The sequence below is a fragment of the Pimephales promelas genome, chromosome 21, assembly GCF_988280905.1.
Source record: "Pimephales promelas chromosome 21, fPimPro1.hap1.1, whole genome shotgun sequence".
Lineage (NCBI taxonomy): Eukaryota > Metazoa > Chordata > Actinopteri > Cypriniformes > Leuciscidae > Pimephales > Pimephales promelas.
Window position 1 is genome coordinate 25,993,873 of NC_142789.1, and position 26,900 is coordinate 26,020,772.

The 26,900-nt window shown below is 37.9% G+C and overlaps 1 protein-coding gene across 2 annotated transcripts in view; it reads right to left on the reverse strand.

Annotated features, from left to right (window-relative positions):
* Positions 1 to 26,900, reverse strand: part of gnai2a (guanine nucleotide binding protein (G protein), alpha inhibiting activity polypeptide 2a) — a 60,998-nt gene that overhangs the window by 11,146 nt on the left and 22,952 nt on the right. For both annotated transcript variants that reach the window (XM_039673597.2, XM_039673596.2), the window contains exons 2-3: positions 5,411 to 5,453; positions 3,469 to 3,610 (exon numbers count right to left, since the gene is read on the reverse strand). In XM_039673597.2, the coding sequence (XP_039529531.1) occupies positions 3,469 to 3,610; positions 5,411 to 5,453 (185 nt within the window). The remainder of the gene's footprint in view (positions 1 to 3,468; positions 3,611 to 5,410; positions 5,454 to 26,900) is intronic.

The following is a 26,900-nucleotide window of genomic DNA, read 5'->3' on the forward strand; positions in this document are numbered from 1 at the left end:
GGTTTAAAAGGTACACTGGCCGGCGTTTCACTTCCTGTCTTCCGCACAGCGGTTTTTAAAGTTAAGTAGTAACAGAGTCAAATCAAACATAGATGGAGATGTTTTTTTATGGAATACATTGGATCTCTACTACTTGTCAGAAATCACTCAAATCTGTAAACAGCATTTTTTTCCTGAAAAAAACGTAGATTTAAATTGTGATTAAAATTACAGTAAAATTCTAATACTAATATTCATGTCTCTTTAATTTATCAATTTTCAAACTGTAAATCATTAACCTTTATTTTGGCAGAAAACCGCAGGAAGCAGACAGTCAGTTTATAAGTGCTTCTTATTACAAGTTCAGGAAGATGGTTAGCACATGTTGCTTTCCCAAATGCTCATTATGAGCGACCCAAAGTCAGAGCGGATGCAAAGATGAGTTCATGTGGAGCAGTATTTACTGTTAACAGTGCTTTGAGAGACACGGAAAACACTGGGACAAATGTTATTAATCATTATTAGCATTAATCATTAACTCCTTCAATGGTTAGATAAAGAGATTTTTGCTATGGTACCAACATTGATAGAGAACTGTTAGTTTGTCCATTAGATCGAAAAACATCTGAAAAAATCCCAAACATTTATCCACCCAGAGACCCTCCCCTAGAAGAAGTAAGGACAGAAGTGGTTGAAAGTGGACAAAAGAGATGGATTAAAACACCAGGTGTAAACGGGTATGTGTCTGCCTCGTCAACTTGAGATCCGATCGACCAAAAAGCATCTTAATAGAAGGTGTAAACAGGGCCAGAACAAATGTAAACAAAGCATTCTAGCACACTCCGACAAGAAAATAACGGGAAGAGACAACATTTGCAGTAAATTAAATCATTTACTAAGGGCTAGGTATCGACACATTTCACAATTTGATTCAATTTGGTTTCACACGCCACCAATTCGATTAGATTCTGATTCGATTAAATTCTATATATTGATTTATGTGGGGCCTATTAGGTAAAGTGCATGGAAAATTTACTCTCAATTAATGCTGTGAACCAGGGTTCCTCAAATCCGGTCCTGGAGGGCCACTGCAAGTCAAATGGACAAATTTGTTTGACTTTCTAACATACATATGGGAAATATACCTGTGAAATGTAAGTTAAGCACTGAGGAAAGAGCCTGTCAGCCAGCGACAGTATCTGTCAGAGCAACCTGCTTTAAACTTGTCAACTATATCTTACCAGTTATTTTGAAGCCCTTAATATAAGCTTGTGTCATGTTTCGGACAAATTGTACTATGTACTTTCACTGCAGCAGCTCACACTGCGATTTTTCAGATGTGCTCGTATCAAACTACTGTATCGATATAAACGGTATTGCCTCATTCCATATCATTTCTAAAACAATATATCGATATATCAAACAAACTCGATATACCGCCCAGCTCTATCTTTTTTTAACATACCTTCTGATGTTCATCTATATTTAGTTTGTCCTGTTACTAATAGAAGTGGATGAAATGATTGGTTCAATTGCACTCCATGCAATCTCTCACGCACCTCTAGTTAAAGAGACGTCTCCAGTCTATGGGAAATTCAGAAATTCATCTGAGCGACTCTTGAACTAGCTTACAGGGTCTCCTTAACAGACTAATCAACTAGTCGTTCAGACAACCCACTGACTTATCGACTTTAAAATACATAGTTGAGCACATCCCTCCTCAAACACACCATAAACAAGAAAGAAAGATTCACACTTGAGGAATGTCTCCAACAGATCTCTCTCTCTCTCACTAATTAAAGGTGATGGAGAGATGTTGTTAGCTTCTCTCACAGCACTTTACAGCTCTAATCCCAGCGCGGAGTCACAATCCATCTCTCCGTTCACCCGTCTAATTAAACTACAAACTGCTACTACAAAAAAAAAAAATCTATTATTTTAAAGAAGCCATATACTTCACTTAATTTTCTGTTTCATGAGTGCTTTTTTAAGATGATGTGACGAGTTAAAAGAAGTTTGACTTTTAAAAAAACGTCTCGAAACTCCCGCATCCTACTTCCTTACATTCAGACGGTGTTAACCTTGTAGATTCAGTGAATGACCGTAAATCTAGACTATCACTGATTCTAAAATATAGTGAGGATAAATCTGTGCTGATTAGAGATCAGTGTTTCTCCAAAGCCTCAGGTGGATCATATGCACTGAACATACTGCTGCCTTCAGGCTGTTCTCTAGACATTCTAGATAGCAAGCAAACACTCTCACTTGCTCATTCTCTTTTTTTTCCCCTTACTAGGGTTGGTAATCGTTTGAATTTGAACGATTCTGATTCCGATTCCGATTCCTTGTTTCGATTCCGGTTCCTAACGATTCTCGATTCCGATTCTTTTAAGAGGCAGGGTCAAAAAAGTTTAGCTAACCTTGCTAAACAACGGTCTTTCTGAAGGAAATACTCCTTCTTTAAAAATACTCCTTTTGTCACAAATTTTGCATTTTGCCGAGATTTCGTTATTTTTAGAAAAGTGAAGCCACACTTTGGATCGCCGACGTAAGGTACTCATGTTCGACTCGCGTGGTTATGCCAACACTTCCGGTAGACGCTTCTTCGTTGGTGTTGTTCAGCTGTTTCTTCTTCCGCTCGGCGGACTGTGAATATCGAAACTAGGAATCGAAATTTTAACTTTTGAACGATTCCGGGAAAAACGAAAAGTTAGTCTCGGTTCCAATCGATACTCGATTCTCGATACCCAACCCTACCCCTTACACTTTACAAGTTTTGAGAATTGGTGCATAGACAGAGGAATAAAAGGGATTTATTGTGCAGTGTTTGATCAGGACACAGAACAGGACAGTGAGATTTTCTTCGTCTTATTCTCATGTGGCCAGTGGACCGTTCATGCGAGTATCTAATGGATATCACACAACAAGGAGGAAAAGAGAAGGCTGGAATCACTATTTGTAATGTGACTGACTAGCTTTATGCATTTTTTGCAGGTCACGATGCACAAGTTTCATCATTCTAACAGAAAGAAATGGGGTGGTGATGGCGCAGTGGATAAGACACATGCCTTTGGTGTGAGAGACCCGGGTTCGGATCCACTGTGAGACACCAATGTGTCCCTGAGCAACACACGTAACCCCTAGTTTCTCCAGAGGCGTGCGACCTCTGACATATATAGCATTTGTAAGTCGCTTTGGATAAAAGCGTCAGCTAAATGAATAAATGTAAATATAAAAAAAAAGTTGCATTTGAATATTCTCAGGATCGTACAACATTTTTTTTTTAAGAAGTTAATACTTTTATTCAGAGAGGATGGATTAAATTGATTAAAGGTGGCAGTTTAGACATTTTGAAAGTTATAAAAGGATCACCTGAGGCTGTTGGGCAGTGTATAGTGTTACACACAGGCTCAGGTCTAATGTATCTCAGGATATGTGCGTGTGTGTGTGTGATTTTTTTTTTGCTGAGGTAATGCTGTATGTACTCACCGCTCTGCCACTGTCGTCATATTCAATCTTGAGGTTGCTCATGGCTTTAATGATGGCCATGATGGACTGGATGGTGTTACTGTAGACCACCGCTCGATACTGCTTGCACTCTTCCTCCGAGTAGCCATCCTCATGGATAATCCTGCAAAAAAAGACACCCAGACGATCAATTGATCAGTGTTGTAAAGGATATTTAGCCATCATTGTTTTGATACGATATATATATATTCCAATACACATTCAATTGTTAAAAATTCACAGTAAAAATGTGTTTACCATTCAATCTATTCAAAATAAATGCAGTTCTTTTGAACTTTCTATTTATAAAATAATTCAGAAAAAAATAATCATGGTTTACACAAAGATATTAAGCTTTTTCAATGTTTTTGCATCACATGAACAAATTACATAATACGGTTCATTAGTCAACTACATTTGTTAACATTAACAAAGAATGAACAATACTTCTTCAGCATTTGTTAATCTTTGATAATGTTAATTTCAGGTGTAAATGTTATAATAAATGTAAATATAAATTAATATAATATTATATATCATTTTAAATTTCAGAGAAACCAAACGATACTAAATAAACAAATAGAAATGTCAGGATGGCACAAAAGAGTAAGAGTTAAAAACATTAGATTTTAGCATTTGGATCTAAAATAAAACATATTTATATCAACAAGCCTTTGCATTGGACGAAACTGAATAGTCGCTGAATTGATTTGCAATTGCCGATGGGAATGGTCTTATGGATCTTGTCAGACTGCAAATCTATAGAGATTTCTTTAATATTGTCAGCTCTGGCCCATGGAGATGCAAGCGAGCTAGTTCACTCTGTCACACTTGGCAAACATATCACCTGAGGGGATAGTCTCGGGTATAACTTAGCAGAACTTGTCTCTAGAGTAATTTTTAAATAATGTAATTCTATTATAACAGAATAAATATTTTTTTTAAAAAGTGTGTGCGTGTAGGGATGCATTCAATAATAATAAACATTTTCCATCAGAGTGATTAGAGTGTAAAACTACTTTGGGAAAAAGACGTGCAAGAAGAGCAGCAGGTCAAGGTCAGATAAACACTATTATCTCCTTCCAGGGGCCTGACTACACGCACACACACACACTCCCACATCCACAGCTGCTTATGGGAGTGAGCGTGAGCTAAAATGACATGCAAGTTAACAGCATTTTTAGCCTTTAGTGTTATGGTTATGGTTGCAACAATCCTAATGTTAAAAATTTCTGTCTTGGTGAGACATACCATCTATCTGTAAGACCTGAAAACACTCTTCTCAAGAACGCCAACATGGCAAACACGATTCCACAATGTATTATTATTGTTTTAAGGGGTGCTATAGCAAGAATTAATGTAAAATGTCTTAACGATCGCTTTTCTGTTATGGTGAAATAAACTTGCTGAACGACCTGCACTAATTAAAGTCGGCATGAAAAAGAAATTCACCCAATATATATTCTCAAAAGGCATGTTATTGATATTATTGTTTGCGATTTATCCATGCCTGCATTTAATTAAAAAAAACAATAATCAAAATGTCACAACTCAATCCTTCAGTTAAACAACAGAGTTATCTCTGGTTTCGTACATTGAATTTCTATTCTAGTCTATTCGATTGACTAGCTAGCGGCCTTTTTAACTGATTCATTGAAGCTGTGAAAATGAAATGAATGGTTCTAAACTAGCCTTGGAGCTCAGGGGTTTGTGTACGAGTATGTGCACTGAGTTCATTAATCACGGGCAAAAAAAAAAAAAAAAATCCCAATGTGCCATGTGAACGGACGTGTGTGCGTATTTAAGTTATTTTCTTTTTCAACATTTTCTAATTGTAGAGTTGCAGCTGCTCTCTCACATATTATCCACAGCAGCATTAACAGCTGTCTGAAAGAGGGTAAGAGAAAATTGTCGATTTACTCACTTCATCTGTTTTACGATGGTGCTCTTCCCCGATTCTCCAGCACCTGTGACAAACACAAAACAAACAGGGTTAAAAAACACACTCATGCACCCATTTCATCCTCAGACAGGAAAGCAAGCACACAGTCAATGTTTTTTCCTCCGTCTAGTCAGAGTCTTAGTGCTAATGTCCACCCTGCAGTGTGTGTGTGTAACTCAAGTCTTGCTGACTCTGTCGATCTTGAGCATTCCATTCTCTACCAGACCTGGTGTTTATCAAGTTTGGCCTTTAATGGTGATGTCTGAGTGCTTCACAAACAGGAAACGAGGTCTTATCAATGTAATTTCCACAGGCCTGTGGGGGCATGCTACTCATTTGGCATCTAACTCCCTCATTTGAACATTACATAAACACACAAAACATAACGGCCATACACAAGAACCAAAAAGCTCCCACAAGCACCAACTAACATCTCAAAAACAAACATGCACACGTCAGACCGACGCATCAGATGCAGACTGGCACATTTTGCGCTGAGGGAAACATGTTTGTGTCACATGACTAGCAGCTCCGAGATAGAGCGCTGCCCCCGGCCATCAGTCTGAGACCCTCTTACACAACTCTAAACCCAGCTTATGCTCTAAACTGAGCAGAAACCATGAAATGCTGCCCTCAAACGCCACTGAAACAGTATCAGAAGATCATAAAGAGATGAGTGTGTGTGGTAGGGATGGGCATTTCAAGCAAAAATAACATTCGAAGATTGCTGGGAATTATTCGAAAAATCGCACCCCTCCCCCTCATGCTCAAATCCCGCTCCAACATTAAATTTCTCTGTAGCTTACTGTAGGCCTATAGCCTATGTGTTGCGTCCATTAAAGAAAACATATGGTTTAAATAATATAATGTTATTTTTTAAATTCATCTATGTTGATTATATGAAAAGTGAACAGCATGAGAGATCAATATATATCGGGACAGAGTGGGTCAGACAGGATTTCGACCACTTCGTTTAATTTTGTTTTGTAGAAAGCCTTTCTTTAAAGGGAATTTCGGTTTGCATAAATTTAAAATCAATGTTTCGTCAACCAATGGCCTAGATTTAATAAGTAAGAAGCAAATATTGCAGACGGCGTGATAACTCGCATTGCATGTAAACTGGAGCTCGTCTCATAAATGAACCGAAACTCAGCGTAGAAATATCTAGAAAAAAATCTCTAGGCGTACTTTTAAACAATTCAAAACGACAAGAGACAGACTACTCTTTGCTTATGCAATCTGAATGAAATGTGCATTTCTCTCTATGGGCGCGTTCACTTCAACAAAGATGGCGATTCAGCATCGTCAACTTCTTTGCAGCCGAGTCCGACCCTGACACTGAAAACGCTAGTTTATTAATCAACAATTAAAATGTCCCCTTGCTATATTTGACATTACATTGTTACTTTAGCTGGTTCTTTTTGGCTAAATTTATGGGTTTGCTTGGGTGCGGAATAGGCTATATATTATGTAAACACTCTTATTCTCTCCAGTTTATATTTAAGTAATTAAATTAATATAAATATGCGATTAGACTAATAGTTTAAATGAACAACGGTTAATCGACTAGAAAAAAAAGGTGCATTATGCAACATTTATATTTATATATATTACAAGCTCTGAGACCATGTGTTCTTCTTTTGTTGTCTGAGAGTTGATTGATAGCTTTTAGGTACGTTATTGGCATCGCCACCCTCTGGTTACATGAATGCGACACCACCGAAAACATCAGGGATTTTTATAGACAATAATCACACAACCAATTTGATATTCTATAATAATTCAACTAATCAGGTATTTGAAAATCATGACTCATCCCTAGTGTGTAGTAGGATCTCAAAAGATACTGAGTTCAAAATCCTAGTGTTAGCACACCTGTCAACATGCCACACTCTCACACCCACTTTTTCTATGTGAAGAGACAACTTCACACTTGAGCAGCTGGTGTCAACACCTAAGACATGCAAAATCAGATCTCTCACATCTTACGGAGACGGCAGCCGTTCAAACTTTATCCATGCATCAATTTGCAGCTTTCATTTGAGAGATTTTTGCTGCTACTGCACGTTTAGAAAGTTAGCATTGAAGGGTCATGAATAGGGTTGGGTATCGTTTGAATTTGAACGATTCTGATTCCGATTCCGATTCCTTGTTTCGATTCCGGTTCCTAACGATTCTCAATTCCGATTCTTTTAAGAGGCAGGGTCGAAAAAGTTTAGCGAACCAACGGCCTTTCTGAAGGAAATAACCCTTTCTGAAGGAAATACTCCTTCTGTAAAAATACTCCTTTTGTCACAAATTTTGCATTTTGCCGAGATTTCTTTATTTTTAGAAAAGTGAAGCCACACTTTGGATCGCTGACGTAAGGTACTCATGTTCGAATCGCGTGGTTATGCCAACACTTCCGGTAGACGCTTCTTCGTTGGTGTTGTTCAGCGGTTTCTTCTTCCGCTCGGCGGACTGTGAATATCGAAACATTTTTTTTTATAATTATTTTTTTTGTGAATATCGAAACTAGGAATCGAAATTTTAACTTTTGAACGATTCCGGGAAAAACGAAAAGTTAGTCCCGGTTCCAATCGATACTCGATTCTCGATACCCAACCCTAGTCATGAAACCCTAAAATGTTTGTTTTTTTAATTCCAGATATGTAGTTTTGCACATCACTGACACAATAATGATATCACTAATTGTGTTGAAAAGCTAAATTCAATCAACGTCACATTTAAGCTATTTGTTTCGGAGTGGTGACTGGCAGGAGAGTACGCATCACTTTCTGAGCTTTTCTACGAATTATATGAGATATACATGTACAAATACATGAGCATGAACGCCTTCAGTCCAATCACAATCCTGTATTACTAATGAGATTGTCAAATTATTCCAAACAAACTGCTGCACAACAGGGGTTAATTGTTAAAATTAAAACGAGAGAAATTGTAATACTCCCTGTAGATAACCTACTGTGCAGTCAGTGTATAGTAATATTTTAGATAGGTCTCTACTATAACAATGACTATAAAGATTTAATAATTGTTCTAATTCTAAAACAATAGGGAACATCAAACCACAGCTGTAACAATAATGACACAGAGGAATGATAGACAAATAACAACAGACCACCAATCAGAATCCACGGCTTTACAGAGCGCAAGCATTTAAAGAGGCAGACGACGTAACTTTGCTTATTATACACGCCAATTGCAGTGATGGATATAGTTATTGTTATAATTATCTAAATAGTTAAGATTCTTGTTAACTTTTTTCTAATATATATATATACTGTATATATATATGAAAATTTCTTCCTCTGACTTTTTATTCGTATTTAAAAGTATAAGCATTCAATCATGAGTATTTAAAAGGTTAATAAACAAATCGAACAAACGCAAGCTGTGAACTCCTATTGTGCTCAATCCCTTAGAGGACAGACAGGAGACGGGATGGCCCGCATGGGAAAATGAATGCCTGTATGAATCACCCCATCTATTGTGTATTAGTATTCACACTACTAGTGTTGTGCACCTGCAGGATGTGGCCGCATGTGTTTTAGTTATTGTCTGTGAATAAAACATCAGGCATTGGCGACACTTCAACAGAATACGTTTCAAACTATAACAAAAGACAAAGGTCGTTGCATGAGCAGCACTCAACCGAACAGAAGTTGTGATGGATTACCTCCAAAACTCTCTTTTAAAGGATCTTAAAGGAGCTACACACTGAAGCATGCTACATCTCTCCGATTTGTTCAATTATAGTTGTAGATCCTTGGTAGGGTCTCAGAACTGAAATTTGTGTGCCATCTCCCACAAAACTAATTGTAAACATTACTAGTGATTCCACTGGGACAGTAATAGTGTTTATCTTGTTTCTAAAAGTTTTCACGATAAGGCCTGAATTTTCATTAAAACCAAACCAAACCTGTTTTCACTTTATGAGCTAACGTCCTAAGCAACATGCACATCTTGGCCAGAGATTGGCAGTAGTTTTTCCTTAAGAATAATACTAATAAAAAATCCATTTGGGAAAAGGAGATTAATATCCACAACTAGAAAAAGTTCGTCGAGACAAACTTTAAGTTGGCTTGTCAAAGTTTGGAACAGAAAGTTTGAAAGTTTAAAGTAGTTTGAAATTTAAATTAGTTTAAAGTTTAAATTATTCTTAAAAAATGTATTAGTTTGAATTTGAAAGTACTTTGAAGTTTAAATTAGTTTGAAATTTAATGTAGTTTAAAGTTTAAAATTAGTCTTAAGTTTAAATTAGCCTTAAGTTTAAATTAGTTTGAATTTTACAGTACTTTGAAGTTTAAATTAGTTTAAAGTTAAATTAGTTTAAAGTTTAAATTAGTCAGCATCAACATTACTTTTAAAAAGAGCGTGATTTGCAATTTTTCAGGGATGCACAATAATAATTTCACATTATAGTGATTCCAATTCATGATAAAAAAAAATAGATTTTTAAATAAATTAATCAAAAACTAAAATCAATTATTTTAAAGGCCACAAGTGAATTTAGGCATCACAACATCGTAATGTACAGCATACAACAACTATCAAATTATTAGTGCTTTTAAAGATGACCTTTAAGTGAAAATCAGATGAAAACAAAGATGCAAAAAGGGAGGAAATGAGAGGCACAATTAAATAAATAAATAATAATAATAACGACAACAAAACTCTACCAAAAATATTGGCTCATGTTGACTCAAGACCACATGTGTGCAAATGTCCTGGTCTCAGGTGGCGTTTATGCTATCCAAACACCTCAACGCATCACACGGTTCAGGTTGGGGTACCTCGGATCTAAGGGAAAGCGTGGGCGTGTGAATGACAGCATGGGCTACGCTAATAAGAGGAGCACCAATACAGTACCAATAATGTGCCAGTGAGCTCAGGTGTCTCCTGCTGATCTGGGGCCAGTGTGTCTGGCTGAGTTTTTATGGTCATTATGCTCTGAGGCAAACAGGTTCACAGTGGAGATAATAATAATTCGGTTTTGTTGCTGCAGCTGCGACCCAGGTCACAGCAGTACACATCTGTCTCCGTCTGTCCACTCTGCCCGTCTTATTTTTTTTTTATGTTGCAGCTCTTAACTTATGAAATCATAAGCAAGTAATTTACTTATTTAAAATGCTAAGATCATGTGTGTGATCAAACAGACTTAAGTTCTTGCTCTCGCTCTCTCTCTCTTACTTCATTCGTCCTTTGGGTTTTTGCATTCAGAGCTCTAGAAACTCACAGTTCGCCGCTCTTTGTGACGCGGTTGCTAGGCATTAGCTCCTTTCTGCTCAAAATCTGGGAATCTCCAGGCCTTCACAAGCAGAGCGTGATCTCTCTTCACTTAATAAATTCATCTCACTCTTCTCTGTTCTCTTCTGCTCTCTGGTACAAGTCTAATAGCAATGCTGGACTAATAATCTGAAGGGAGCCTTTATGCAAAATGCATTAAAAAATTAAATATACATGGGTGGTAAAAAAAAAGAAAAAAAAAAGTCCACGCTTTTTTTTTCCAATGAACAAGCATCAAGAAATTAGTAGAGCCCGACCGATAAAGGATTTTAAAGGCCGATACCGATACAACTATTTGTTGGTTTTAAAATCCGATATATCGGCCGATATTTTTTTATTTTTTTTCAGAAACGAGCAAAAAAACATTAACAGATTTCCCTGACATTAGTTATTATGTATGAGTTTTAACTAAAATAATATGATAATGCATTTTAAAAGGAAACTTACGTTAGCGGTAAGCATTAGCTAGCTTTGTGGTTAGCTAGTCTATGATGAGCCATAATTTTGCAATGGATTATGTCATACTGCAAATTGTAAAATATAAATTTTCAATATAGCAGGCCAAGGAGAGATCCATCTATACACGAGTGTTGCCAACAGGGACAGTGTAGAGTGCCTTCTGGTGGACAAACTATACAACTCCAACACTCATGACATGGTTGAAGCTTGTTTCGTCCGTTTTTATTTTATTTTTGAAATATTCATTTATCGACCATTATAACTGCCGATACTGATAGTTTGGAAAATGCCTAATATCGGCCGAATATTGGTCTGGCTCTAGAAATTAGGTTCTAATAAATATGAATGTGTCAGAGCTGTGGTGCAAAAAAAATTATTAAAAGATATATATATATATATATATATATATGTCACTCTGCAGGAGGCCAACTTGCCCAAAACAATTAGGCTAAATGTCAATAAGCCACATTTTACTTTTACTATCTTGAAGTCACATGCAGTTCTCAATGTAATATAGTCTGAGGATCCATTAAACATGACTGAACTAAAAGCTTGAGAGCTGAAACACAAAACAAGACATTTCCATTAGGTTTCTCTTTGCAGAGAGATGTTAAATGAACTAAAAGTCTTACTAAAAAAGAACACTGATTGCAGTCGATGTTTGCGTAGGAGGCCTGTGTTTATCAATTAAAAAAAACTATTTATGAATTATGTACTATTTGACAAAATATAAGAACAACCAGACAAATGCACATTCACACTCACAAACTGAATACTTTGGATTAATGAAGCGTAGGTTGGTTTAATAAGTGCTGAACATCCTTGCGGTGTCTCTTGGGCCATCTGAAATGTTACACGCTCCACTAAAACAACCGCTGGATAATGAATCGGCAATGACAGAGCTGTTCTGAAACCAGTCAAGCACTTCTGGTGTGGTTGGCCCTGATCAATGCACCGGAGACTAGAACGCAGACTGATGATGCCCCGCAGATGGGCGAGTCTGATTGTTTTTATGCCCCTGTTTATATCGAGTAAATGGATAAAACTGTCAGCTGTTTATTGGGCTGTCTGGAAAATTTATTTGATAGCCTTAATTTTTTCCCCCAAGGTTGATTTATCGCCCAGTGGTCATATCGATAGAGTTAGGAAATGTTGTTCTTAATAAGAAAGTTCAAATGTGTCACACATTTGTGTGGTTTCACAAGCTAGTGCACACATTTGGCATACCTAAAACGCCAATACACACCATTCTTTGGTGACGTAATGGGAAGTTTGTGTGTTCAGTAAACAAGCTTTTAATGGTCTGTGGGTGAGACACCTTCAAAACGGCTGCACCTGCTGGTCAACTGTAACACACACTAGCTCTGTCAAAAACCTAGTGTGCTACTTAGAGGGCAGACAGCAAAGACAGCATTCTTTAGAAATGTTGGCCCATATTGATAGAATAGCATCTTGCAGTTAATGGAGATTTGTGGGATGCACATCCAGGGCACAAAGCTCCCGTTCCACCACATCCCAAAGATGCTCTATTGGGTTGAGATCTGGTGACTATTCAAGAAACCAATTTGAAATGATTCAAGCTTTGTGACATGGTGCATTATCCTGCTGGAAGTAGCCATTAGAAGATGGGTACATGGCGGCAATAAAGGGATGGACATGGTCAGAAACAATGCTCAGGTAGGCCGTGGCATTTAAACGATGCCCAATTGGCACTAAGGGGTCTAAAGTGTGCCAAGAAAACATCCCCCACACCATTACACCACCACCACCAGCCTGCACAGTGGTAACAAGGCATGATGGATCCATGTTCTCATTCTGTTTACGCCAAATTCTGCCTCTACCATCTGAATGTCTCAACAAAAATCGAGACTCATCAGACCAGGCAACATTTTTCCAGTCTTCAACTGTCCAATTTTGGTGAGCTCTTGCAAATTGTAGCCTCTTTTTCCTATTTGTAGTGGAGATGAGTGGTACCCGGTGGGGTCTTCTGCTGTTGTAGCCCATCCGCCTCAAGGTCGTGCATGCTGTGGCTTCAAAAGAGTCATGTCTCCTGAAGAAAGTGGTACTAAAAATTAGTTGAACACTGCTTGCACTCGATGTTACTTAACAGTTTCATCGCTAAAACAACCGCTGGATAGTGAATCGGCAATGACAAAGCTGTTCTGAAAACGGTCAAACGGTCAACCGGTCCCAAAAGAAATATCTCTAAACCTAAAAGGAAATCCAATCCAGAAGGAAAAATAACTAAGGAGCTCTGGAAACCACATTAGCTTCCCCCTAAATCAGATCTAAAGCTCTTCCACAACATCTCACACGTGTGTATTAGTGGAATTGTGTTGTAATACGTTGGGAAACGCAGAATAGAAACAAAAGACTCTTTCCACACTTGGCTCCTAGGATGCCAAAGAGAGTCACGTGGCCATTGTCCCAAAGTCCCGTTTCTTACAGTTTCCACCCAGGGATGGAAATCCATGCCAGTCCCGTCTGCTTGGGACCATCCTGCTCCCTATAGCCCTTATGGAGCTACAAATGGTCCGTGTGTGTGTGTGTGTATTGGAGGGGGTGGAAAGAGAAGGACAAAGAGGCCAGTGTCAATGTGGCTCTGGTTGTGTGGACAGCAATGCCACTGTTTACCATCATTTAGGTCACAACAATTACAGCTGAACCAGCCTCACACACACAGACACACACACCCCTGTTAAAGCCTCAACATCCCAGGCCTCAATCAGCACCGCAAAACTCTTCATTCAAACAGAAAGGAAGCAGCAAACAGGGACAGAATATAATAGTGCTTGCATGGGCCCACAGCACTATTTGGCTTATCGTGACTGTCATCAAACAGAGGCATGAACAGCCTCGAGTCCATAGCTGCATCAATCATTTTGGGTCCTTTAAAAAGTACAGCAACAAAGTGCTGTGTCAGATTTTACAAGCTCAACATCAGCAGTAATGATGAACTCCTAATCGGGCTGTTTTCATGACACTGAGATAATCGCCATTGAGTTGTTCTATAATTTAGGGTGGTTGGTTCCTTATTCCTAGCCTGCGGTCGGTCTTGGCCATCTTGGGCTGCACCAACCAGTCTGGTCTGGTCTGATATGACAGGCTGTTCAGATGGTGTGATGCTTTAATATTCAGGCTTTTAGACTGACTTGACTTTTCTCCAGTCCTGTTTTGGGGTTTGTGAGGTGAACAATATTACCTTACATGAGTAAGCGATGTCAAAACCACAGGAATGAAGAAGTTTAGTCTGTGGCATCTCGCCAATACTGCCATGACCACAAAATATTATAATACCTGCAATGGTTAGAAGGTGAATCTCATGAAGAAATGACCTGGTCATACTTCAAAAAGAACAGACTCCAAAATCAACAGAATAATTGAATTTTAATAATGAACAAAATCATTAAATTAATTATATTATCGCTAAATTATTCATTCGAATTATATTTTTCAATTTTTGGGACAATTAAAACTACATTCTCTTAATACTGTAATAATGACAATCATTTTTAAATGAAAAGCTGCTATTAATAAATTCATTCAAACAAATATAGATGTTAAAATAACTATAACCTTTTCATATTACAGTACAGATAATGAGATTTTTTGAGAAAAATGTAATAAAAACTGTCATTAATAAATATATTAATAAATATACTAAACATTATTAAACATACCTCAATGGTCCTAAAAAAATTAATATAATTAATTTTCTTCATATAAAATGTATTTTTAGCTCTTGAACGTTTTTTTTTTTTTTTTTTTTTTTGAGATTCACCCTTTGGGGAAATATCGATTTTCGGCTCTTCCCCACGTGCAGAGACATGCCAAAAGATGACGTGTTTTGACCCTTTGTGGTGAGACGGTTAAACAGTTAAGGTTAGATGTGGGTGGGGAGGAAGCAGGTCCTAGTTTAGGGAATAACGGAACAAAAGGTCCAAGCAGAAAGCATTTCCTCCAAATCCCATAAGGTCAGAGAGAGAGATATTGCCAAGAGTTCCTCCTGCCTCTAGCACTTCCACGTCTGTGGTCGAACAGAGCCATGATGCAGGAGGTCCAAACACTGAAAAACTATCCCTAGGAAGAAACAACTATTATTGATTGAAGGTGTGACGAGATTAAAAATGCAACAAGATTTCCCGTCGAGGTGAAAATCCATAGAGAAATAAAGAAGAAATGGCTGCTACATGAAAACACTAGCATTATGAGGCTATCTTTGTTAAAGAAACACTAAGACAGATTCTGGTCTTATGTTATGCTCCTCCTTCCATGAAAGTCTTCAATTGAATAATTTTTAGTGTTCACAAGGTGAAAATTGTAGGTACTTAGAAAAGTAATAGCGTACACCTCTCCTCAAACAAACCACATGATTTGAGGTGTCATGCCTATAGCAAAAAAAAAAATGGTGCAAAACAAGTTATTGGCCAAAGCTGAAAAGGAGTTAATGGTGTGTTCAACACAAATTTGTTGAAAATACAGTACTAAAGCAAAAGTCAATAAATCAGCGAGAAATCTATAAGACCCCAGGCAGTGTCTACCATGATCAGTGAGGTAGGGGTTCAAACGGAGGCCTCACACAGACTTCAAGAGACAACTTAAGAAAGAAAAGCCCGAACTACCATGTGTGCGAGTCACACAACAGAAATGACCTTAGATCGGTTGCATTTACAAGCATGACGGTCATTCTCATGACCTGTGACCATGTGTACACTTTACCACATGCAGTTTCAGAAACCCACATCACATGTGCCCTTGACAATCATATCAAAACAATGAGGGATAAACACTCAAAAAGAACTGAAAAATCAGATTATTCTCCAGCGGGAACATCTGCATTTTCTTCCAGCCCGTGAGATGTTTAATTAAAGAACCGCAGTGATGTCTAATGACTCTAACAGGTCCACTGAGAGGCGTGGTGGTGATGTAAATCAAGTGCTTGGTTAGAGGTTATGCACGGAGTAATATCTATTAAACACCTGCCTTTGGGCTCTTGTGAATAAGACCGAGTGTGTATGCGTGTTGGACTGGGCAAAACATGTCTCATTAATCTCGGCAGGCAGCAGAAGGACGGAGCATTGTGTTTGTGTGTGTGTGTCAGTCTCAAAGCAAGCAAGCAGTAGCCCAGAGGCCTTGAAGTCTCCTGGCAGACAGCAGATCTCCCCTGAGCTCTCCAGTCAAACTCATCTAAGAAACCCTCTTATCACATACAAAAACACATCAGCCGCATCTAAAAGCTTTATATCCATCCGAGAGGAGCAAAACTTAGTCACAAACAAACACCCGTTGTTCTCCTCTCCTTCCACTTTTGGTACATCATGGCTCAGCCTCATGCCCACAAATCACATTTCTACAAAATATTGCATTTGAATATTCGAATATTTGTTTATTTAAATTACTTTTAACAGAAAAAAAATACGTTTCGTTTTTTTTTAAGTTGTCACCATTTCTGAACAAGATTCACTGCATTTATTCACTGCCAGCAAATTGGAATAGTTCGAATAATTCGATATTTTATTTTTCGAATAATAATTAAAGATCGAATATTTCGAAAATTCATGCACACCCCTAGTTCAGACTGTTCACTGCATCCAAAAGAAAGTGCTTCCTCAAAACTATGGTATTGGGTAGGGATGTCACGGTACCAAAATTCTAGTAGTCGGTACCGATACCATTAAAAATATTACGGTTCTCGGTAAAATCAGTTTTTCCAATTTCTATAACTATTTGAAGAAAATATTAAATTCAGTTCAATGACTCTTATTTATTGGGTTTGAAAAGTAGTAGGGTAAAACACGTTCAGCAACTACAAATACAAAACATAACATTAAAAAACTACTATAGTTGCATTCAAATTTCAAAATTAAACTGAGATTATATAAAATAATGCCCGTAAATGGCATATATAAAGAAAAAAACCTGTGGTTGTCAAACTGTCACTTTATATGTTGGTTGATCCTGTTAAAAGGCTTGTTTACGCGACACTACCCTCAGTGTCAGCTCTCATCCGCTTAGCAACCATATAAGCAGCAGTGCTGTTTGTGCTGATCAATACGTAAATGACAGTAAAAGGTTGGAGACCGCATCCCGAGCACTGGCAGAGGGGTCAGGATGAGTTGACGTTAGAATAGGCATAGTGTCGAAAAAATGTTTTAGGTCTCTCTGCCGAGTATGCGGATCTCACTTTCAAAAGTAATTCTTATAGTCATGTGACTTTTCAAAACCAGCCCACCCTATTTACACCAAGACTCTCATCCCAGAGTTTTATAGTCCTGGGATGAATGAGCTAGAATTAATGCGTATGCGTGAGGAGAGTCGGCGCAATCTTGCTGCAGATCTGACTGAGCAGAACCGGGCGATGCGCCAGTTTGAGAAAGATGAGAGAGAACACTATGTGCACGGCTGATGTTTTAAGCATCTAAAAATCAATTAGCCATGTGAACTCTTATTCGAGGTGACGGTTTCTTCCATCTGAGATTGGGCTGACGCACAGATTAAAAAGGGTGCTTTGATTAACTCTACAAAAAGGAATTAACTCTTTAAATTCCACAGTTGCGACAAACAGCAGACAAACGAACAAGAGCATGTGACTGTCCGGAGACAATACACCGGTAGTTGTAAACAATGTAAATGTACACACACACATATACAATAGAATACACCAACTATAGTAAACAACATACACACTCAGAAGCTTTTATGAGACAAGAAAGGCAGGAATGTGAAAAGACACTTAAGATACTTCCTGATCCTTAAGCTGCTATTGTTTTTCAGGAGGAAACCCAACATACACTTCAGAACAGAAAGATGCTGAAACAAAGCTTAATATGAAAAATAAATCTGTACAGCTGGACGCAGAAGATGCTGAAAAATCAGTTTTGCCATCACAGGAATATATTATTAAATTATATTTAGGGTGAGCGATATGGCAAAAAAATATCAGTCAGTCAGAACAAGAAGAGAGGAAGATTGTTCCCCTAACCCTTTGCATTGGAAACACCATCACAGCAGCGTTACTTCATTTTTTTTGTAACTATAAACAGTAAAGTGTTAAAAATGTGTATTCGATTCAAAAAAAAATTATGAAAAACTTTAAGATTTGCAATGTTGATACTGTGGAAAAGCATTTAGCAAATGAAAAAAAAACGCTCCTTAATTTTTTTCAACTACAGTATGTGTTTAACAGTAGCATTCAAGAAAATGAATAAACAAATGTGAAAATAAAACTACATAGACTTCCCTATATGAATTAAATATACATTGATTCTTATTAAAGCTACTAAAGTTACTTTGTAGATTGACATTCATTTAACAGAATGTTATATGACACCGACACTCATGCAACCCGTTTAAACGACTGTGTTTATGTAAACCTTGTGTGTATTAGACAGTCTAAGCACAATAAGATGTGAAAGAACTAGTTCTCACAGTACTCTCGATGTTTGACAGGCTTTCAATGTGCGCACGACACGCTTCGGGTGTACACGTCGAGACATTTTAATACTTAACCACTAATTATATTTTAAGTATATTAAAATTGAAAAAAAGTCATTTTAAATTGTAATAACATTTCACAATATGACTGTTTTACTGTATTTTTTTTTAATCAAATAAATGATAAATGCAGCCTTGGTTCTTTCAATTTAAAAAAAATAAATGAATAAATCTTACTGGCCCCAAACTTTTGAATGGTAGTGTATTTAATTTTTATTTCTGGCTTTGCAAAAATTTAATATTATATGAGAATTAGGAATTTGGACATTGATTCATTGCATTATGTAAAACGATTTGTGAGACTTAAATTGCCAAGTGCAATAATAAGAGCATACGGAAAAAAATGAAAAATACCTTGTTTCACAATATTCATCATATCATGATTCAAATGTGTCAAATTGTGGAATCCATGGTTATTCCCAGATAAGACTTTAGTATCTCATGAAACAGACGCAGTACTCGCCTCAATCTCAGACTGGGCCACCAGAGGCTCCAATAAAAGCGTGACGAATGCATTATGCATACCTCCATTAGCGAGCTGGCTTCCTGAACACACGCATATAAATTATGAATAATTTCGACATACGCAAGCATACGTAAGAAAAAAAGAAATGCGAGTGAGATAGAACTATCTAAAGAAAGAGAATGAGAAAAGAGAGAATGACTTTCATCCTGCAAATCCTACTGGTACTGGTACCATTTGAACTGGTTAGGCAAGAAAAACACAGATACAAAGAACAGGTTGACATTGGCAATGTATAGGCTATAAAATAATAAAACCTTTTTGACGATTTGGCCTAATTTCTACAAGGTATCAGGTTTCCACAATGGCCACTTCCAAAGATGATCTAATCAGTGAAAGTACAATACGAATCCATTTGACAATCCAGAGTCTGTAAAAAGCGACAAAATTAGATATTTCTTTGAGAATTCGATGACGTACTCATTAATTCTAGCTTTTATTACACAGACACATTTGTGAAGTCTCCAGCACTCAGACAGTCCTGTGTTTGATTCCTCCTCTAGGCACAGAGAAGAGTTTAATAAAGCCACGCCACAACCCCCTGCCAGCCAATCCATTACTAAAATATCATTAACGCTCGGCAGGGGACACAGTTATGCCCTTCAATAACGAACAGCACTAAAATTGGTTCAGCTCAAAGTTAGACCAAAAAAAAAAAATGCTGGATTTTGTAAACAAAGGCACCACAGACGGAGACAGACGCTTAAACCACGAGACGAAGAGATAGAAGGAAAATCATACATTAAAAGTGTAGCACGCCAGACACGCTATTGTGCTGTTTTGGCAGAGGCGAAGAAGAAACCAACCGAGGAGGTGTGTTGACAGATGCCTGTTCATTCACACACTTGCGCCATGGACGGCACACACAAGCGACATGCTTGATAATTAATTCTGGCAGGAAGGCCTTCTCAAAGGAAGAAGTCTGTCAAACGCTCTAGGTTGCCTTGAAGCCCAAAGTGAAGAAAGGAGTCCAGACTGCCACACACAAACCAAAATGCCCTTAATGATCACGATTGGAGCCAATTTTACTGTTTAATTTTTACTTTAAAAGTGACATTCAACTGAACCTGTTCTGGTAGCTTTCATCATATCAAACTACACCTGACAAACGACCCCTGATCCCCTTGAGAAATTAGGCACCGTTGCCTCTAACCTTTGGTCCAATTCTGTTTGTAGAAAAGTACCAACGCTGCTCTTTTTAAATCTGAAACGGAGCAGGGGTGAAAATATCAGCTTTTCATCTCTTCAAATGAAATCAAAGTTCAAAAGAAATGTGTGGCTCAAAGCTGACGATCTCCAGACCCTGAGTGCAGGGCAGGCTGAGGCTTGTCAGAGGTAAGATACAGATGGATGGTGGCTCTCAACAAGGCCTGGGCACTGTAGGGAAACACATTCAATTTCCTGAAGACAAACTGTCACACATCTATAAAATACTGAAGGCCAAATCCTGACAAAAATACAAGTACTTTTCATTTTATGATTTTCAGGTCCTTTGTAAACTTGAGTTGCCATTTTCTCAATAGCCAGTTTCCTACTCATGCAAATTCAACGTCCATTAAAAAGGATGCTAATAACATTTTTATCGACATTCACTTGTTATTATTTACACCTTTCTTCCATTTAAGTGAGCAGCTACAAAAAACAAGGGTCATGAATTGGCTTGTCTGAGGTCAACTTATGACTTTCGCTTGGTTTTTACATTCAAAGGCATCAAAATGAATAAGTTATATGCTATTTTCTACCCTAGTTTTGAGCCTAGCTCAAAAAACGCTCGGTTTTTATGGGCGTCTCGCATTGAAGACTTGGAAGTAGACGCCCACTGCTGTGTGGATAACAGTTTTGCATTTTATAATGAGTTTCAACTCACTCGTCGGTGCACGTGGGGGAAATTGTTTTGAAAATGTCCAATGTTGTAAAATGGCAACCGGAATGATTCGCCAATACATGTTCGACCGAGTCCGTGTGTTGGCACCATTCATGGATCCAATATAGACCGTTCTTTAATCTTAATCGGTCTGAAAATCCAGTCTTGTTTACAAAACAATCCTCCGTGAAATGAAGCGAACAGACTACAATGTTTTACCTCATCAGCTGGAACGTCATTAAAAATAAAGTTTATCCATGCAGGCCTATTGGAATCCAGAGGAAGCTTATGCAGCGACTGTCTTCTTCCACAACCAGGCGCTGCACAATATTTTGCATCGCTCGGTAGCTCGATCTGGTTTGTCATCACGAGGTAGGCCTATGTTATTTAGCTATGCGTGTAATGCGTGAATCGGTGGGCGGGGCTAAACCGGCCGTGTTGAAGTAGGCGGTGATCTTCTTTTGCGGGGGTGGTGTTTACTGTAGTTCCCCACTTTGAAAAACGAGTCGTTTGCTGAGCCTGGCGTCAATAAAAGCTTTTAATGGACTAACAAGGACGTTTTTAGTTCTGAAACTTACAGGATATTCTTATAACATGATGACCTCTCAGATGTCAAAAGCTCAAGGAAAATTTGATTTCTCAGTTCATCACCCCTTTAAACCAATGTAACATGGCACAGATGTGGACACAGGAAGCTGGATTAAAGATGAAAGAGAGCTGGGTTCAGGCATGTTTCTGAGGAAACGGGTATATTTCTCTCATTAAAAGGTGAGATTAGGTCTAAAGGGTTTTGTCTGATCTACTTTATCAAGAGCAACTGTGCAAGTAATATCAAAATTACACTGATGGACGGAACATATTAATGTGTTGAATCGATGTTAAAGGCCATCTTTCCGAAACAAAAAATAAGATCAATGTTCCGTTTTCACAAATTGCTTGTAATCAATGTCATGTATCGTCATATTTACCTCAGAAAACCCACATAAACAGCTAGAAAAAATAACTCTAGAGAGGAGCATTTTGCTAAATATATACACCATATTACATATGCATTATAATCTTAATGTTCTTCAAAATGTAATGCATATTTGAATAAATCTGGCAAGTTTTTTAGACAGTCACCATTTAAATGTTTATATTTCATATAATCTTCTTTAAAAATAAATCTCTCTAATCTTCTATAAAAATAAATAAAAGTGTAATTTAAGTGTTTGTATAGCTACAAAACAGTTCATTATTACCTTCATATTAGGCTAAGGAAGTCTATAGGCTACAACTAGACTCCCATAGTTTACAGCATTAGTTAAGAGATTTGATTTCCTTAAGAAAATTTGCCATTTATTGTAACTGATATCCAAAATAATCAATATTGAATCGAAATCGAATCGAATTGCAAGCTTGTGAATCGAAATCGAATTGTGAAATTTGTGTCAATACCCAGCCCTATAAAATATCATAACCCTACTTCATCGTTTTTCTCCTCTCACATCAAATATGAAGCGTAACTGCTCCAGAAATCAAGCTTTAAATTCATTAATGTCATTTCTCCTGTAGCCAAACACACTGTGTTTAAAAGCAAAAGTACAAACCTCTGAAGGAATTGACGGTCTTCCAGCAGGTACACTTTCCACACACCAATCTTCTAATGCGACAAAATGAGATAAATGTTTATTATAACTATAAAATGACAATTAATTGCAATAGATTATGAGTGTAGTGTCCCATGTGAGCTCAATTTGTATGCTACCCAAGTTTCAAATCAGTCACTAGTCTAACTTCTTACCTAGGCCATCTGCCAACCCACTTTCTAGTTAACAGCAGCCGCTATTGAAACATCCATATGCTACAATTGCAGACAGCCCGTTTCAAATGCAATGCAACCATGAGCAATTTAAAAACTCCAGCACCTGTTATCTGCCTCATATGATTAATTATTTATGCCTCAGGTTTAAACAGCCAGCTCAGTATTGACAGACGAGGTACGCATTAGGTCCAGTCCTCGGTGATGCTTTTGAAAACATTCTGCCCAGAAATCCACACTAATGGCTCCTGCGTCACACTGAAAATTGGAAAGCAATGCTTTGGGAACAGGTCTAGCCTCTCTCGATGGGTACTGGGAGTGGGAACCAGGGGCTTTGAAAGGAAATGTTGGTATAGCTAGCTTCTCAAAACAGCCTAATTTGCCACGTCCCCAGAAGCACACGCAAGTTTGCAGCCTTATAGGAACAATATGTTGTGACAAACAAGCAAAGGCCAGTCTGTCAATATTTCTTGATTGTTCCCGTCATTCAAGTTTTAATTTCCTTAGTGAGAATGGTAAACATGTATTGATGCTTTGCTGGACTAACGGTTTTAGATTAGAGCAGGATTCTCAAAAAGAAAACATGTCTGACCACAGGGACTTCTACAGGAAGTTTAGTCTCATTTGCATTGCTATTGTAATAACTAACCAGCAAAATTCACAAAGGGAATGTAAAGAGAACAGGAGGAAAGAGGTGTGGTTACAGTTAAAATATTTATAAAGGTCAAAAGGTCTTATGCCAGACCTACGGTGTTCATTTATTGCTTGTGGCGTACTCTTGAAGCATCATTACATTTATTAACTTTGAAATATAGACTAAGCCTCGACTCAGATGCCATATCACATGGCAACTAATACACCATCTACCTTTAGAAGTATAGCTAAAAGGCTCATGATATTAAATCCGGCTTATAAGTTTTGGCCAGGAGTAAACAGTGAGCGACCCTACAATGACAAGCCAACTGAAAGACCGTTTCTCCCACCGGCCCTGAAATCCGTTGTTTGGGCAGTGTTCCAAGAGCACTGAGAAAACGGGATTATTATCCATCCTAGGATCCCTCAGGCCATGAAGGGAGTGAGATAAGACTCCCCTGAATAAGAGATTTATTAGTTCCATCTCTGATTAGGGCAGCTTTTGAGAAATCTATTTAGACCAGGGTGGTGTCCCAATTCACCTACTTATACTATGCCCTAAAAGTACGCTTTTTAAGAAGAAAAAGTACATACTTTGAGTGTAGCAGAATAGAAGGCAAGATTTGGGACATCCAACGCCGTTTCAGTCATGTGATTATGATGACGCGAAAAATTCAGACGAAAGGAAGGGATTGAAAAGCGCAATGGACGAGATGGAGGAAAGTCCATACTGTACTACTTAACACGCTATTACAAGAGAAAGATAAACAAAAAAAATCAAACATATGTTGGATGTGATCCTTATTTTTATGAAGAGGAGCGATTTTTCAACTGAATTGAGATTTTCCTGCCATCGAGTTGAATAGGAAGAGATATGTACTGTCCTGAGAACAAAATTGCAGCATCATGTAGTCACAGTGGGGAAGGACTCAGATGTGCAGAGCATGCAAACCAACAAATTTATAGTACCAGGAGGATTTCATTTTTTCAAGAACAGTGAGACAAAGCAAGGACTCACGCACAAAGGTCATGAAAGGTAGTCACAGATGCAAGAGGCGGCACTAAACAATTGATATTTGATTGATCAGCCATCCTACAATACAATCAAAAAATGTAATAAAAATGATGGAGCCTTAAGGGAAAACTGATGGTTTTACCCATCTAAAATCAACTCTCATCTGTGGCTGAGCAATCTGATGTCATGTACTATTCAGAACTGCATTTATACATTTAATTATCCATTTGACGTCTTCTCTTGCCACCATGAGAGGCTCAGCCGATTACTTAAATTGCATAAAAGTACCTTTAAGATGTGATAGACCTCAATAGCATAAAAAGCTACTGAGTCCAGTACTTAAAAAATAGCAGTATAGACCAGATGTAAACACTGGTCCAGAAACACTTCCTGTTTCAGTTTGTAACTGTTTTTCACTAGCCTGGCTCCGCCCTCCTACGAACTTCCACTCAATTTTAATTTTTCTTCAGTACAACGTCTACAAGGAAGTTAATGCTTGTCAATGGAGCGAGGCCAGAAAAATGAAATGTACGAGAGTCTGGTGGGACCAGGCTAGGGTTACACCCCTACTCCTACTTTTGAAAGACATCCTGTGATTTTTTGAAACCACAGAGACAAAAACTCAGTTTAACGTCGCAACGGTGCTCTTTGACAGTATAGTGTCCCCATCACCATATTAGGGCATTAGGAGGACCCACACAGACCACAGGGTGAGCACAATGCATGTACTGACCAGGCTCACTGACCAGTGGGCTACTGGGTGATATTCAATTTACATTTGTTCAATGAACACAATATTTTTATTTTTAAGCAACATATAGAATATTTGGATCAGTAGTAAACATGCATGTCAGGTTAAAAAATAATGAAATAAAATAGGATTCTAAAATAAGAACAAATAGCACAAATAAATACAATAGAATAAAATTAAAAATGAAATAAACATGGCGGGTCTAACAGTAGTAAATTCAGGTAAGGAAAAACTACTGAAATGAAAGTAATCAAATGTAAAATAACACTGGATCGTTTTCATTATAAAAAAAAAAAACATTAAATACAGATTAATGCTTTTAATTAAATGCTTACAATTCAAATTACAAAAGTTATTCAGTCTTTTTGTGTTTTGTTCTGTGATTAACATGACAGACTGCAGGTTTATCAGGTTTATCCAATACACCGTTACATCACATGTGTTTTCTCTCAACATATTTACGTTCCAAAACTGACTGTATTATCTGAATACTTGCTGACTGACTGCTCACACCAACTACAGAGGGGTGGGTTGTGTTACTCTCTACGCTGCACACAGCCTGAGGGAATCCTGCACTTTCCTTATTTGACAAGACATAAAAACCCCAGCTCATACCACAGGAAAGGTATAACAGAAATTTTAATGGCTTTTTCAAACCGCGGTACACTCTGAAACCAGTAACCATCCCATGCCTACTTTCAAACCACATATATATATATATATATATATATATATATATATATATATATTAACTTGCACATGGACACTTAATCTTGGACTGCTACGAAATAAAACGATATAACTGAGCTCAAATCAGCGATGGGAACGAACAGCAGCACCTGCCGAATGGTTTTAGTGGAGAGGGCTGGCAGTATGCAACAGGAATACGGAGAGATTTCCTCCCGCTGCTCTAACAGAGATGGCACTGTTCGAGACCACCTTCCCCTGAACCTCGCACGTCCCTCAACCCTGCTACTTCTTTATTTTCTTTCCTCTTCTTTTATTTATTCCGTTTCCTTTCAAGGTTTCTCCCTCTCAAATGCAGCTGACGACTGCCCCAGTTTGGACTCTTGAGAAACAAGGGAGATGGAGAGAGAATTAACTCATAAACAAAGTTGGTCACATAGGTTAAACTATCTCTCTTGCAATCATTTTTTAGAAGTTCTGTCATGAAAAGAAACGTCAAACCGATTTCGGTTCTGTTAAACAGAAGCACAGCTGTAAATTACATCATACATGGGCTATTAATAATACAAAGAATGTGTCTGGGAAGGATTGTGTGGCCTTGTTTCTTGTGCAATGAAATAACAGCTTGCAAAAAAAGGCAACAAAGTGGTTCGAAAACTCCACAAAACACAACACTGCTTGAAGTCTGAAAGTTTCACCTCGCTGAATGAGCAAACAGCTGGCCGCAGTCAACACTTCAGTGAATGGCTGTATTATTGCGAACTCCCTTTTTTCCAGCGCTCCACGCTTTGCACTTCAATTTTCTTCCTTTCTCCTTCTCTTTCACCCGCCTAAACAGGCCTGTTTGCTTTTAAAACAAACGTCACTGCGGTTTCATGGAAACAAACACTGCAGCTTGGCCTAGCTTGCCCTGCCCGAGTCATATGTGTACACAAACAATCACATTTTAAAACATA